The sequence below is a fragment of the Myxocyprinus asiaticus genome, chromosome 26 (genome assembly GCF_019703515.2).
Source record: "Myxocyprinus asiaticus isolate MX2 ecotype Aquarium Trade chromosome 26, UBuf_Myxa_2, whole genome shotgun sequence".
Taxonomy (NCBI): Eukaryota; Metazoa; Chordata; class Actinopteri; order Cypriniformes; family Catostomidae; genus Myxocyprinus; species Myxocyprinus asiaticus.
Window position 1 is genome coordinate 22,015,862 of NC_059369.1, and position 15,153 is coordinate 22,031,014.

Here is a 15,153-nt window from a genome sequence, read left to right on the forward strand (position 1 = left end):
AGTACATCATGGAGAGAAGCAAAAGAGGTAGAAAACTAGGGTGACCAGCAGTCCGTTCCGGTTTCACGAGGTGTGTCCCGGTGTCCTGTCATTTCTCTAAAAAATTAATAATGTCCCGGTTTCAACTGTTAGGCTCACTGATTTTTTTTATTTGAAATTAAATATCCTCAACGTCCTTCTTGGTATCGTGTCTGGTATCGATTGCAGGGAAATTAAGATATTTTATTGCACGATGATTTGACGACACTTTCATTCTAGTTTTGCAGCAATCCGCTCAGAATCTGGGTACCGTGACAACAACTCACGCGCTTGGCACTCTCTGCTGCTCTCTGTCATTATCCAAAGCAAATCAGAAATGCCCAAATGACAATGCATGTTCAACATGCTGAAAGAAGCCAATCGAGTTCTTTGCACAACATGTGAAAATGGAATTGAAATGTTTTGTTGTCACTGTAAATGTTCACTTTCCCATGGCCACAGTGTTAAATAAGAGATTGCAGGTCATATTCATACAGCTGTATTTTTTTTAAATAGTTCAAGCACTTAAATGAGGAAATGTGGAATTGTATTTTAACCTTTAATTTCCAATGTTGCAAATTTTGTGTAAAAATATGTAGCTGACAAGAAAAATCAAGCACTGACAAGTCATTTCATTATTACACATGCAATATGACATCATATGGTTAGAAAAGACTATACGGAATTTGTAGATTTTACAAATATCACAACTGTGGTTAAAATCGTATTAAACAATTAAAAAATACTAAAAGATGTTTTATTGAACTTAGCTACATATTTTAATAATAATAATAATATATATATATATATATATATATATATATATATATATATATATATATATATATATATATATATATATATATATATATATATGTATCGTGAACCCCCCCCAGGTGTCCCAGTTTGAGACTTTCAAAATCTGGTCACCCTATAGAAAATGCCCTAGCTGTGTCTGGGGCTTCAATTATGACACATTTTAACCTTTATTGGAATGACAGTTTGTTGTGTTGCCAATGCATGATGTTAAAACAAAGAGAACAGAAACAATATAATATCCAGTAATTTATTCTGGCTTTCTTTCTCATACATGCACGCACGCACGCACACACGCACGCACCGTCAGTCAGTGATTCGTTTTACATTTCATTTGGAATTGGTATAAATTTTTGTTTGATGTTCAGTTTTCAGAGTTGCGACAAAATTTACTTTCTCATGTAAAATGCACTAAAAAGGACTTTTAAATTAAGTTAAATTAAAAAGAAGCATTCTTAAATCGGAATTATGTGTTTTCTTCTACTGTAATATCAGTAATGAAATTCAGTTGGTCTTATTAAAAATGAAGATTTTTAATATTAAAAGGATTATTTACAAACTGTACATTTGGGTGTCCAGCTATATGACCCATGTTGCACAAATGCCTGTTTTCACCATTCTATATGTATCACTTGATATAAAAACCAAAATAAAAACTAAATGTAATGAAAAACTAAAACTAAACTATAAAATATTGAAAGTGTTATTATGGTTTTTAAACGTGCCTAATTTTGTTTTAAAGGTCTCATACAATAGATTTACATGCATCCAAAGTCAAAAAACACTTTAATTTGCTCATAATTTAAATTGCAGCATTACCTTTTTTTTCCCAGTGTCAAAAACGACTCCTTCAATGATCCGTTCTAAAGGATTCATTCTAAACTCCTCCTTTCAGAGAGCCTACTCTGCTCTGACTGGTCAGATGTCCCAGTCTGTTGTGACTGGTCTACCGCTTACAGCGCGTGTCGGAAAAGGAAACGGCCACTACCATATCCGAGTTTCAGGTCCGTCTGAAAAAATGTCTGTTTTACCTTACCAATTTGAGCCCGAGTCCGATAGTGATACATCGGAAGATCAACCCGAACCACCATTGCAAGCACAACGAGAACAGGACGTTTCTCAGTGGTAAGTTTATATGTAGTTTGACAATAGCGTGGGTTAGCAGAGGCTAACAGCTAACAGGCTAACAGCCTGCACTGGCTGTACATGTAAACAGACCAGAGGTGGGTTTTTTGTTACCAAATTACGTAGGTTAGTACAGGAAGTAAGTCTGGAATTACTAACGACTCGTTTCAGGTTTTCAGAATTGGTTCTTTCTTTTGGGTGTCAATAACTCCATTTGTCGTGCACTTTGAATGACTTTTTTACATTCACAAACAGCTATATAACACACTACATGAAAGTTATATTTGAAAAACCATAATGCTCAATGCTCTTTAAAAACTAAAACTAACAAAGAACTAACAAACAAAATGAAAACTAAACTAACGAAATAGAAATAAAAACTAAAATAAAAATGTAAAACTATTATAACCTTGCTATCTCTCTATCTATCTGTCTGTCCGTCCATCCATCCATCCATCCATCCATCCATAGGTTGCAGTACTGTAATCTGCATGTAGTTTCTCTCACCTCCAGCAGGGCGGCGGCAGGGTCTCCCTGCAGGCTCTTGCCCAGTTTGTCCACCTCGTCCAGTAAAAAGACAGGGTTGTTTACACCAACAGTCTTTAGTCCATTTATAATGCGGCCAGGCATGCTACCCACATACGTGCGTCTGAGGACGGAGACAGATGGAGATAAAGTGGGAGTGGGAAAAATTTAGAGATAAAAGAGGGAGAACGTAGAACAAAGGAGTAAGGTAAGATATGTATCAGATCAAGTGTGCACAGGAGCGTAGACTCAAGGGGAGATGAGGGCGGAGGTAACCCAAATAATAATACCCCCCCCCCCCCAAATAATAATACCACAATCAATGGAAACATAAATTCTTCACACTGTAACCTGTATACTGACCTGAAGTGCAATTGTTTTGACACAGTGGCTACGTTCACACTATCATTATTAACCCGCTTTTTTTCATTAATGTCTGTTCTAATGAATTTGACACAGTTTAAGAGTGATTTTAAGGGTTTCACAGGGTATCATGTTTACCTATGTTAACGTGGGACATTGGTACGAATGGGAACTGGCAATTACACTTGTCAGAGCAGTATATCGCAAGTGGAATTATTTTATTTGCAACATTAAAGCATCATAGGCTGAAATGTTTTAATAATTGGCCTCTACACTATAATTACATTTATTTATGAAAAATAATACATTAATACAATTATTGATCTCTTTTCATTGGTTCAGTTGGTCTAGTGGTAGCATGTCTGCTAACAATGCATATTGACCTGGGTTCAAATCCCCTGTGATCATCTGTATTTTTATTTAAATTGTTATAACAGCATCCTTTACTTTTCAAAGGATATATGCATGACAATGTCATATGTTTATAACTACCCATGACACTGCCAAAAGATCTTTCAGAACAGGGCTTTTTTTTTTTTTTTCTTTTTTTTTTTTGTGGAGATTAAGTACAAATGCCAAATTAACCAATGGGTGAGAATAAATGAGAATAAACTCTGAGAAAGCACAAGATATTTCTTCAGAAACGTAATAATTCTGTTTATTTGGCAAAATCTTTTTAAGATTTTCAATCTTAAATTGGTTTGACAATTTTAAAAAGCCTCTTAACTGGGGGGCCTGGGTAGCTCAGCAAGTAAAGACGCTGACTACAACACCTGGAGTCACAGGTTCGAATCCAGGGTGTGCTGAGTGACTCCAATCAGGCTTCCTAAGCAACCAATTGGCCCAGTTGCTTGGGTGGGTAGAGTCACATTGGGTTAACCTCCTCGTGGTCACTATAATGTGGTTCTTGCTCTCGTGGGGCACGTGGTGAGTTGTGCATGGATACCACAGAGAATAGCTTGAAGCCTACACACACGCTAGGTCAACAAGCCACTTGATAAGATGTGCAGATTGACACTTTTAGACGCAGAGGCAACTGAGATTCATCCTCCACCACCCAGATTGAGGCAAGCCACTACACCACCACAAAGACTTGGAGCACATTGGGAATTGGGGAGAGAAATAAAATAAAAGCCTCTTAACTATGGATAACATTGTTCATATTTTTTTTTTTATTATTATTATTATTATTAATTTATTTTTTCAGTAATTCAAGCATTCTCAAAAAATTCAATAGATTATACTGTAATTACTGGCTGTCAGATGCAGTTACAATTTTGATTGATTGATTTAAAACAATTATAAATGCATCTTGTCTGACCTGGATTTAGTAGAATTAACTACTGGACCAGCGTCCTAGCTCTATTAAATCCATCACTTTGTTGATTTTCAGGTTAATCAAGTCATTATTCATTATAAAGAAATAAAAGCAATTGAAAGTACAGTATATTATTGACACATATCAGCCTATGATGATTTAATGTTGCAAATAAAATAATTCCACTTGCAATTTACTGCTCTGACAAGTGTATTCACCAGTTCCCATTCAAACCAATGTCCCATGTTAACATAGGTAACCAGATGTTACTCTGTGGAACCATTACAATCGCTCTAAAACTGTGTCAGATTCATTAGAACAGACATCAGTGAAACAAAGTAGGTTAATAATGATACCAGCATTGTTTTTATATTGTGCAAAATGTCTTTTCTTTGTTCCTTGGCAATTCACATTGAAGGAATCTGCTGAAAAGGCAAGCAAAATTATTCACATGCATGCGCAAATCCCCAGTTAACCCAAGTATACCCAAGTGTTTTCAAATCTGTGGCCGTTTTCAATCCGGGCTGGGCATTTCTAAACTATTCAATGAAAGTAGGGAATCTCAATGGTTTGAAAACGCCCACTGATTGGGAAAAGCCCATTTTTGTTCTGCAGAGACATAGGTCTCAGTTAACTTGATCCCCAGTTGATCCATAACACCGGCTCTGTTTTGCCCTAACAAAAAGGTGCGGGCTGGCACTGTAGCGTGATGTCATCGCGTACAAAAATGCCCCATTTCATTGGCTAGGCATCAACCAACAAAACGACTTCACTGACCCCTCCCTCTCCCCCGCCAAACACTGGTCTTGCTCTCTTGCATCAGCATTTACAAATGCACAAGTGAGTTTTGCTACAGGTTCTTCGCAAATGTATTTGCAAAAGTCAAGGCGTGAAGATTTAAAGTTGCAGTGCCAGATTTGAGTGGTTGTAAGTGCCGATTTGTGGTTGTACTGCAAAAATGAATTAAAGTACAAAAGTTAATATGTAATACAAGTTTGTGTCTGTAGTTGTATTTATGTGAATGTCATTTTACAGATTTGTGACTACTTGTCTGCAGCTTTGAATTACTGTCTGTGAGTGCAGACTGCAGATTCAACTTCAAATTTTTATTTTACACGTTTTCACATTGATGCTGAGAGTGTAAATTTCAATTTACGAGTACAAATATTTATTGTACAAGTTCTCAAATCTAAATATGCAAGCTCTCGAGTTCTACTACTGATTTACCGTCATAGAATAGAACCGAAATGAACGCCTAACTGTCAGTCATGCCATGCGAAGGCAACTATCTTCTATACACATGCTTGTCTCGTATATGTTGCATTTTTTATTTTTTTTATGTCGTTTCCGGCCACTCAGTGACGCAGATTTGAGCTGTGACTCATCCGAAGGTTTTAGATACAATCGCTGTCCCATGGGAGCTGCTCCCACCTTGACTTCTGAGCTACTCGTTCATACAAAAAGCATTAAATCCGTTCCTGTACGTAGCTGTATGAACAGAATAATTTGGGAGTCACACCTGTTAGTAAATGCGCTGGTCAGTCCCAAACACTGACTGTGTGAACAAAGCCATTAAGCTTGGATCCTTCTGAAGATATCTCGCAAAGGGTTGTAAACACTAAAACAAGATCACTAACAGTATTTTCTCCCACTGGATTGACACGGAGGCAGGATACGAAAACCACCCTAATAATAGTCATTAGGGGCTGTAACATTGACATTAAACTTTTAACACTCTACTGTAGTAAAGTAATTCACACTCTTTTAAAGACGCAAGTAATAAAGAGACAAAGCCAGAGAGTGTGTGGGAAAAGTCTATTAGTGCCGTCTGTCCTAAGGATACATTTTGCGTGTGTTTGTGCTTGAGTGTGAGTTTGTTAGAGCTTTGATTTTAACCAATCAGAAAACTCTGAGACTTGCCCTGGCCTGCAGGGTGCTGTGATGTTATCACTTTCTAGTTTCTATTGTGACAGGAGATCAAAGGGAACATCAAAGACGACGGTGCAGGTCAAGGTTTAAAGTTTCTCCCATTATTGAAGGCATACGTCATGTCTCTTTGGTGGACCCATCATAGTCTGACACCTCAATCTGGCCCATCTGCCCACATTTGCATCACCACATGCTTCATATGTTGGCTAAGACTCACTATTTAATGGCAAGGAAATGCTTTAATGGTTATATTGAGATACAAATGTTTGAATGATCTTGCATTAGTCATAACCTAACACCAGGGTTAATCAGAGTAACATCAAGGTTAGGTCACAGAAATGTGCAATACGGTGGGGTATTATATTACAGGAGAATGTCTAACATTTTTCAAAATAACAAGCGTTCAAAAATGGTTGATGCTTCTTTATCATATAGTCCTGCATAGCCACACTTATGACTATCCGCTAATAAACAAGTCTTTTTTTTTTCTTTTTTTTTTTAATGAAATTAAGTTGAAATAAAGCAGACACAACCTCAGAGCTCAAGTTAGGTCTGTCTTTAAAAGTTTATAAGCTATCATTAAAAATCAATTCGGCTTTGGAGAAAATTAATAGGATTTTCACTTCCGGAACCCAATTGTTGCACTTTATTGGATTGGAACTGTCAATTTTAGCCATTTCTTTTCATTTTTTGAGTGTAATATGCATCACGGTCAGTCAACAGACTGTGTTAAGAGATCTATTGGTATGAGGCTGAGACAATTAACATATAGTCTTCCAGTGTGAAGATAAGGTGTTTTTAAAGCTGTACTATCTTTTGTTGCTTAAACTCTCACCTGTGGCCACGGATGTCTGACTGGTCACAGACTCCTCCCAAGGCGATGCGGTGGAACTCTCGACCCAGTGTGCGGGCGATGGAACGTCCAACGCTGGTCTTTCCCACACCCGGGGGTCCCACAAAACACAAGATGGGCCCCTTAAGAGAACTCTTGAGCTGACGCACAGCCAGATACTCCAGCACCCTCCTCTTCAGCTTCTCCATGGCATAGTGATCATTATCCAAGAGCACCCGTGCCGCACGGATGTCCAGGCAATCTAATCAGAGAAAGATGCAATAGAGTTAACATAAAGTAGAAATAATATCTCATAATACAGAGTTAATATTCATGCACATGAATGGGGTTCTGTGGCTTCGTGGTTAGAACTGGACTGTTTTTGTTTTCTGTGTGGTTGCTAGAGCATTGCTAGGTGGTTACTAGGGTGTTCTGGGCGATTTTTAGATGGTTGCTTAATAGCCCAAGTCAAAAGAGCCCACCCCCAAATCTTATGACATACTGGGGGTGCTGCTTTTTAAGTCTGTGGGATTTCTTCACCCGTTTAATTGTCTGGTTGTTCAAACACCACTAATTAATGGTGTATGAATACACTATTTACCAATGAGTAAAAAAGAGAAAATGTGGGTTATTTTTATTATACCAATTCATTTTATAGTCATCGACTGATCTTTTTTAAACCTTACACAAGTAATATCAGAGCGTCGCCCACTGCAGCAGCACACATGTTGTATAGATTTTGAAAGGAATGCAAGTATTTTATCAGAGACATATGTGCATATGCATCATTCTCCACCACCTCATATAACCAGACACAGACGTATGTGCAGCTGTCCCATAAAGTAAACTTAAACTAGGCACAGAATTTTCTTTATGGTTCTCACAAATCATGGAACGTCTTTTCTGCATTTACAGAACAAAATCCCTGTACATCCACCTCTCTATTCCCAGGCTCTTTCAAGCGCCGATCAAAACCACTAAATCAGTTCTCCTCTAACGCTGTCCCACCCTTGAGCGCTGAGCTCAAAATACTGTGCTAGTCATGTACTTCATGTACATGAAACTTTCCCAACAGAATTCCAGCCTCAAGGTCTGTTACACATCTAGCAAGGGAAATACAGAGATATGTAAGCATTGTATGCATGTGTGTGTTTGTGTGCGAGTGTGTGTTTGTTAGTGTGTGTGTTCAATCAAGTGTTTGTTTGAGTCTGAGCTCTTCATGGAAAGTCAGGGATCCTATTTCAAGGAGACCTATAACATTAGGATAGTAAGGAATGCATACAGAACACTTCAGTCTGTGTGTGAATGTGTCATGGTCTGTTTGGGTGAATGTGTGTGTGGTATAGGTAAAACAAAAAGATTTAGCTATGCACATGGAATAATAATACAAGACACAGAACATGACTAAGGTATGTTTAATGCTTCTCAACATATGGTCAAACACTCTAGCTGTGCTTGGCAAGGTAATGTACTCTTGCTTGAGTTCTCAGAGTCCCCCATGTGGCCATGGAGAACATGACAAGAATTAAACATAAACAGCTCCAATACTCCATCTTCTGGTGGCCAAACACAATGCAGGCATTTCCTTGGAATCAATGGACTGGAACTGGCATATTTATTTAAACTTAAAAATGAATATTAAATTTAATTAAAATCTTATTTAATCCGTTTACAAAGGTTTCACCTAGAATTAAAATTGTTCAAGTTGAAAAAGTTTAAAGATAATGAACTGTTTTTGTTATTGTCACTTTTTTATCTAGAATTTCAATTAAATAAGTAAAAAAAATACTTAAACATCAGACATTCAACATTCTAATTAACTTTATTTTGAATAATTAGCAAACTTATTATCAACATATAGAAGTATAATGTATATATGTGTATATATATAGAGAGAGAGAGAGACAGAAATTGTCAATTAGAAATAATCAATGTATCTACAAATTGGCAAAATAGATAGTTTATTGCTAATTTAAATAGTTTAAGATGGATTTTGTTTGAATGGAGTAATTCATAAAAAATTAAATCAGACATACTTGATTTAAAGCTGAAGTATGTAATTTCTGCCCCACTGAAGAGAATAGCAAAAATAAACAATTGAATTTCTGAATACACCCCTCAACTGCCGTTAGTCAAACAAAGAGATAGTCCCACCCCCAACACACAACTTTGGTTGAGTAGCATTGTTGGGGCGGGTCGCTCAAAACAAACACACACATTTTTATAGTGACACAGCGACATGAGTGTGTTTACATTTTTTGAGAAAATGTACCTATAAATGGCTTACTTCTTGTTGCCTCTGCATATTAAGCTGGGATAGAAGAAAGGATTGCACTTTAAGATTTAAGGATTGATTATTAATATGACCAGCCCTGTTTAAAAACTTCCTGTAATTGTGAAATGATTTTAAGGTACTATTGTTCTGATAATTAAATCTCTTACCGGTGGTACTCTTGTTCCAAGGCAGCTCCACCATCATCTCCAGGTAGTTGCGGGTGAGGACATACTCTGGCATGGACTGCAGCATCTTTTTTAATCTATATTAAAGGTCACATACAGTCATTACAAATCAACATCTAGGTACACCACACAAGAATGGTTACTGCCACTCAGAATATTTAAATAGTTACACTGAAAAGCCAAGACAAATCAAGTCAGTTTTATTTCTATAGCACTTTTCATAACACATATTGTGAAAAACAAAAAAGTGCTTTATATCTCATATTGATGTTAGGTAGATGAGGAAGATGCCAAATATTTAAAGAAACTTCCATATTTCAAATATTAAACAGTCACATAATATGTGCAATAATAACAATGTTTATTTTAATAAATTAATACATTATTTAATGTTACTACGTAAGATAATGATTAAATTGTAATCTTAAAAGTTCACCCTGAGAAAACAGGAGGGATGCAGGCAGTGGTCAGTGAAGCATTCCTTTCTGTCAGGAGTGCATAGTTATGATTTAACTCTACTCTTTAGACAGTGGATAAACATATGAAATGGGGTTTCCTCCAAAATGACCACTGTTTGCAAAATGTCTACTGATAGGGATCAAAGGATAATACACACCGTCTAAGCTCTTTGAGACACACGTGCAGTGCTGCCTCTGGCATGGCTGCAGCCTTCACCTTCTTCTCCAGCAAAGCTGTATCATCACCATCCTCATCCTCCCCCTCATCCTCCAGCAAGAACTGACGGCCTGGGAACACTCCACCTTTACGAATGGCCAGCACCTTCGAGAAAGAGGAAGAACAGCAGTTTGGACCAGGAAGTTGTGGAGGTTAAGGATAGAAGTTTAAGAAGTTTTATGGCTTACTCTCTTGTCATCGCCAGGTCTGAGTTTGCGGGTCTTCTGCAACAGTTTGAGCCCCTCAATTTGTCTGGTGAGCAGTGGAAGGGCCTTCTTAAACCGCTCCTCCAAGTCTACTGCATCCAGCACCTGCCAACAACAAGATTCTTTTAAAAACATAATGCCACATATGACCTGCAGTGTGACACAGTATACTCTACCTAAAACTATTTTAATTAATTATTTGATCATTCTTTTATAATTATTATGCCTCCAGCTTTAATACCGTCATATTAACTGAGAGATACAGATGTACTTTTAAATTAATTTGTCACATAGCATGACTATTTAAAATTATACCTATGCATTTATATACATTTCAGAAAAGTATATAAACAAACTATAAACGTATATTATAATTATGGATATGCACAAGTTATCAACTAATCGAGTACTTGTTAAGCACCAGCTAATCCACTACTAAAAATACTACTCGAATACCACAAATAAATTTTCCTTTGCGCAATTGCCTGCTTTAAGCAACACAGTATTTGACTGTACTTTCCCTCTGAATGTCTCACCAAATCTCGCAGTTACAACCGAGTGCATTGAGAAATGTAATGAGAACTGAATTAATGCCTTTTTTTTATTATTTCATTTTTGCCAAAAGAAATGCAAAGTTGTTAAAGTTAGCTTATTTTGAAACCGTTCTTGGTAACGTTTGTTAATAAAGCAAAATCTAAGTTTCACATACGTGTTTTATTTTATTTGTAACTTACATTTTAATTCATGAGTAATCGGTTTCTAGTTTTTTGTGGGTTAGAGTCAAGGCCGCATTAAGGTACCGCAGGGCCCTGAGGCTTACCCCTCTGCTGGGCCCTGCCAGTTGTTGGGGGGAAGCAGGATGTTTTTACTCTATGACCATGTGCTACATGTGCTAAATGTATCTCTGTGGTTACATTTGTGCCGCACGCGTTTACATTCGCTTGCTCCCACAAACGTTGACAGGGGAGAATAGCGTGACGGATGCCGCGACTGGGCCCACCTGCAGCCAGGGGGGTTTCAGCCCAGGTAAGCCTGTGCATTAATTTGGCCCTGGTTAGGGTACTCGATAACAAAATTACTCAAAAAAGCCATCTCTAGTTTTAATAAAGGCAAATTCAATAAGGTATGGTTCACAATCACTCTAGGCAAAACAAACTGACCCCACAATCAGTATAACCCTTATTACTGGTGTACCTGCAGTTTCTCTTTGTTAGAAGTGCGGATCATGGAGGCCAGGACATCAGGCAGTGTTTCTTTAGGTAAACTGTCCAACAGCCGTCTGAGTTTCGCCACCACAGGCACCGACATGTCCAGCATCCCGACCAGCTGGACAAAAAGAAGCCAGAGCCCCACTTATAATAGACTGACTTAAAAGCCGACTGGCAATGAAACGCCCTGCACATTTGGCAACAAATGAAGAGCCTGTATTTCATTCATTCAGTTTTTAAATAATGACTCAATGTATGGATGACTGGTGCCAAAACACTGGCTGCCATTAGCTCTATATATACAAAGTGCTGCCTTTATTTGAATGGTATTCTTGAGACGTCTATCCAAAAAAAAAATCTATCAAACCCCCAAGTGGGATTACTGTATATCATTATCATTGCTGCCAAGGCAAAGAAAATATTTGGTGAAAGACTCTCAGGTAACCCATGGTCCCAAAATAAAAAAGCTAGATTTTCAAAGTAAAACATTGTAATAACATTCATTAAAAAAATATTACATTATATTATGCTAATCATATTTTTTTGTCAAAATTCATTAAAATAGTTGAAAATGTCATGAAAAACTTCTCCACTGACCCCCAGCAGTACCATCCTTGGACCCCTGTTTGATAACCCTAATTATACACAGTTTACAGAATGCATTTATGCAAACATAGACAGTTAAAATCCTCTAACAGCATTAGACAGTGGAATATGAACTTGAGCTTTTCAGTTACACAAGCAGTTAGAGGTCAGGGTACAACCTCAATACACACATTTATCAGTGTACCACAAGACATCATACAACACACCATCGCAATATAAACATAAATGACTACCATCATGTTCCTTTACTTGCGTGTGTCAATTCTCTAACCTGTACAGCAGCCTGATAGAACCTCTGCGACAGCTCCCCCAGCTCTCCATCTCCCTGATCTCCATCCGTGTACTGCTCCAGTTTATCTAGCTGTTCCACCTCTGCCACTAGGAAAGGTCTCTCCTTCAGCAGCTGGGTCACACGGAAGCGACACAACCCTGTAATGAGCAGCGTGTAGTGTGGTTTCGGCCAGTTACTGCCCACTACTTGCACCGCCAGTCCAGCAGTGCCAATGCTGAGACAGAAGAGATTAGTGAAATGAGTCTTGTATTATACAATCAAACTTATCTTGTGAATTCATGTATGTTTCAAAGTGGTCAACTAATATGGATTTTCAATAGCCAACACCAATAACTAGAGACCATGGTGGCCGTTGACCACTATAATGCAGATATAACATATCTATATACAGTATAATACAATTTAATGATAAAAACGAGACATACACAAAAATGTAAAAAATTAAATGAACAATTATTTTACACAATATTTTTTTTTAACTCAGTAAAATATTAAGTAAATCATGGACATAATCCTAGGCTGTTGGTAGATTTTGGAAATGACATTATACAGTATGTTTATCTTGTTATATTTGTAAAAGGGATAGTTCACCCAAAAATGAAAATTATCTCATCATTTACTCACCCTCATGCCATCCTAGACGTATATGACTTTCTTTTATCTGCTAAACTCAAATGAAGATTTTTTGAAAATATCTCAACTCTGTAGGTCCATACAATGCAAGTGAATTGTGACCAGATCTATGAGGCTCCAAAAAGCACATAAAGGAAACATAAAAGAAATCCATATTTTCTGAAGTGACATGATAGGTGTGGGTGAGATCAATATTTGAGTCCATTTTTACTATCAATCTCCACCTTTGACCAGCCCCAACCAGTAGCTTGGGAAAGTCACTTCCACGCCAGAATGCGGAAGTGAAAGTGTAGATTTCCAGTAAAAATGTTAATCTGTCTCTCACCCACACCTATCATTCCCCAAAAAATGATAATTCTCTCATCATTTACTCACCCTCATGTTGTCTCAAACTCAACTCGAAACCATTTAACTTTCTTTCTCACCCAAATCTGACTGGATCGCTTCAAAAGATATAGATTTAACCACTAGAGTATAATAGATTACTTTTATGCTGCCTTTATGTGCTTTACTTGCATGGTATGGAAAAAGAGACATCCTATCTCCAATCAAAGATTTTTGTTTGTGTTCCATGGAAGAAAGAAGTCAAACGAGTTCGAGATGCCATAAGGGTGAGTAAATGAGTGAGATTAATCATTTTTGGGTGAACTATCCCTTTACATTTGAATAATTGAGAGCTGCAAAGGAATAAATCTTTCTCCTCACAGAGACAACTATTTTCAACAGTTTTCTGTCTTGTTTACATTAAATTCTCCCAATTTATTTTAGAGATTCCAATTACTTATAGGCTATATTAAAGAAATGTGTCCAAACTGGGGACCAAAAGTGTAAATGAGACAAAATCAGTGTACAGATATGTGCTACAGAGTCAAGGTTGACTGAAAACATTGACCAGCTGACAAAAGTCCATCTGCTGTACAAACGAATATTCTGGAAAATAAGCCCTCCTCCAACATGTAATAAGTCAAAGTGTTGGTTTATATATAAATGTGTAGCATTATTCAACTACAGACACTCTGAGCAGCAGAATTCCTTAACATATTTAGTCTCATCGTTTTAATATAAAAATAGCACAGCCTTGGTAACTTTACCCTGGTAACCACAGTTTCCACAAAAATACCATAGCTAGCTACTACAGTTATTGTTCCTTCGATAAAATCATTATATATTAATATGGGATTTCCCTAAAACAGCGTTAGAAATTCTCCGAAACATTATGTCATTTTGTTATATATATATATATATATATATATATATATATATAAAATAACGGTAGGTAAAATGTCAGCTGGATTATGATTCCATATGAGCACTTTAAAGGCATAAAGAAGAGCTATAGAGCATAACAGAGTCTGCAGTTTCATAACGAACCCCAATGACAGTTGCATCACACTGAAAAGTGTCACTCGCTGATCCTGCAGCTGGTTTGACCGTCTCTGACAGCACAGACCCACCTGTGTAAGGACGGGAGCTCATCGCTGTCGTGCTCGGGGTCTCTGGTGTTAGGAATGACTCCGATGATGGTGCTTTTGAGCGAGGTCCCCTTCAGCAGTCTGCTCTTCACTAACTGCATGTTTCTCGCAGTATCGACGCTGATTCGCATGGTCGAGCCGGGCAAAAGTACTCCATCATGTGTACACAGCAAAGGCAACCGGCTGGGGATCTGAATACCGCTGCTGGAAGACATTGTTCGGGATTTGGACAGATGTTTTTAGATGAAAACTAATCGCAGTGCACTAGATAATAAGGAACGCCTTCGTCGTATGACAAACTTGTGCGAATGAAAACAGGAAGCTGATCTACGGCAGGTACAGTAGGACAATCTTTGTAGTGTAAACGGAAACGCCTACTTTTATGTTCCCAAAAGTGAGCTTAAACGGACAAAAATGTATTTGGGAACATTCGCTGTCGTTCTTAATGTGCAGTTTTATTAATGAATTGTTTTAATAATATTTATTTTAATCAAAAAATTCAGAAGTAAGCTAAATCTGACAAAACTGTTCCATTTAGCAACGTCCTCGTGTGGAAAAACGACTCAAATAATGTACATATTTTATTCTTTTCGTTTAGGGTTAGACTTTATAGAGTATTTATAATTAGCTTAATATACAAAAAACAATTTGTATCTCCTCATTTATATAGCAAAG

At 37.4% G+C, this 15,153-nt stretch overlaps 1 protein-coding gene across 1 annotated transcript in view; it reads right to left on the reverse strand.

Annotated features, from left to right (window-relative positions):
- Nucleotides 1–14,796, reverse strand: part of LOC127417409 (lon protease homolog 2, peroxisomal) — a 35,282-nt gene extending 20,486 nt beyond the window's left edge. Inside the window, exons 1-8 of the mRNA XM_051657443.1 lie at nt 14,461–14,796; nt 12,353–12,587; nt 11,462–11,593; nt 10,250–10,372; nt 10,003–10,166; nt 9,369–9,463; nt 6,930–7,188; nt 2,467–2,608 (exon numbers count right to left, since the gene is read on the reverse strand). Coding sequence (XP_051513403.1) covers nt 2,467–2,608; nt 6,930–7,188; nt 9,369–9,463; nt 10,003–10,166; nt 10,250–10,372; nt 11,462–11,593; nt 12,353–12,587; nt 14,461–14,693 — 1,383 coding nt within the window. The 5' untranslated portion in view covers nt 14,694–14,796. The remainder of the gene's footprint in view (nt 1–2,466; nt 2,609–6,929; nt 7,189–9,368; nt 9,464–10,002; nt 10,167–10,249; nt 10,373–11,461; nt 11,594–12,352; nt 12,588–14,460) is intronic.
- Nucleotides 14,797–15,153: the final 357 nt, after the last annotated feature.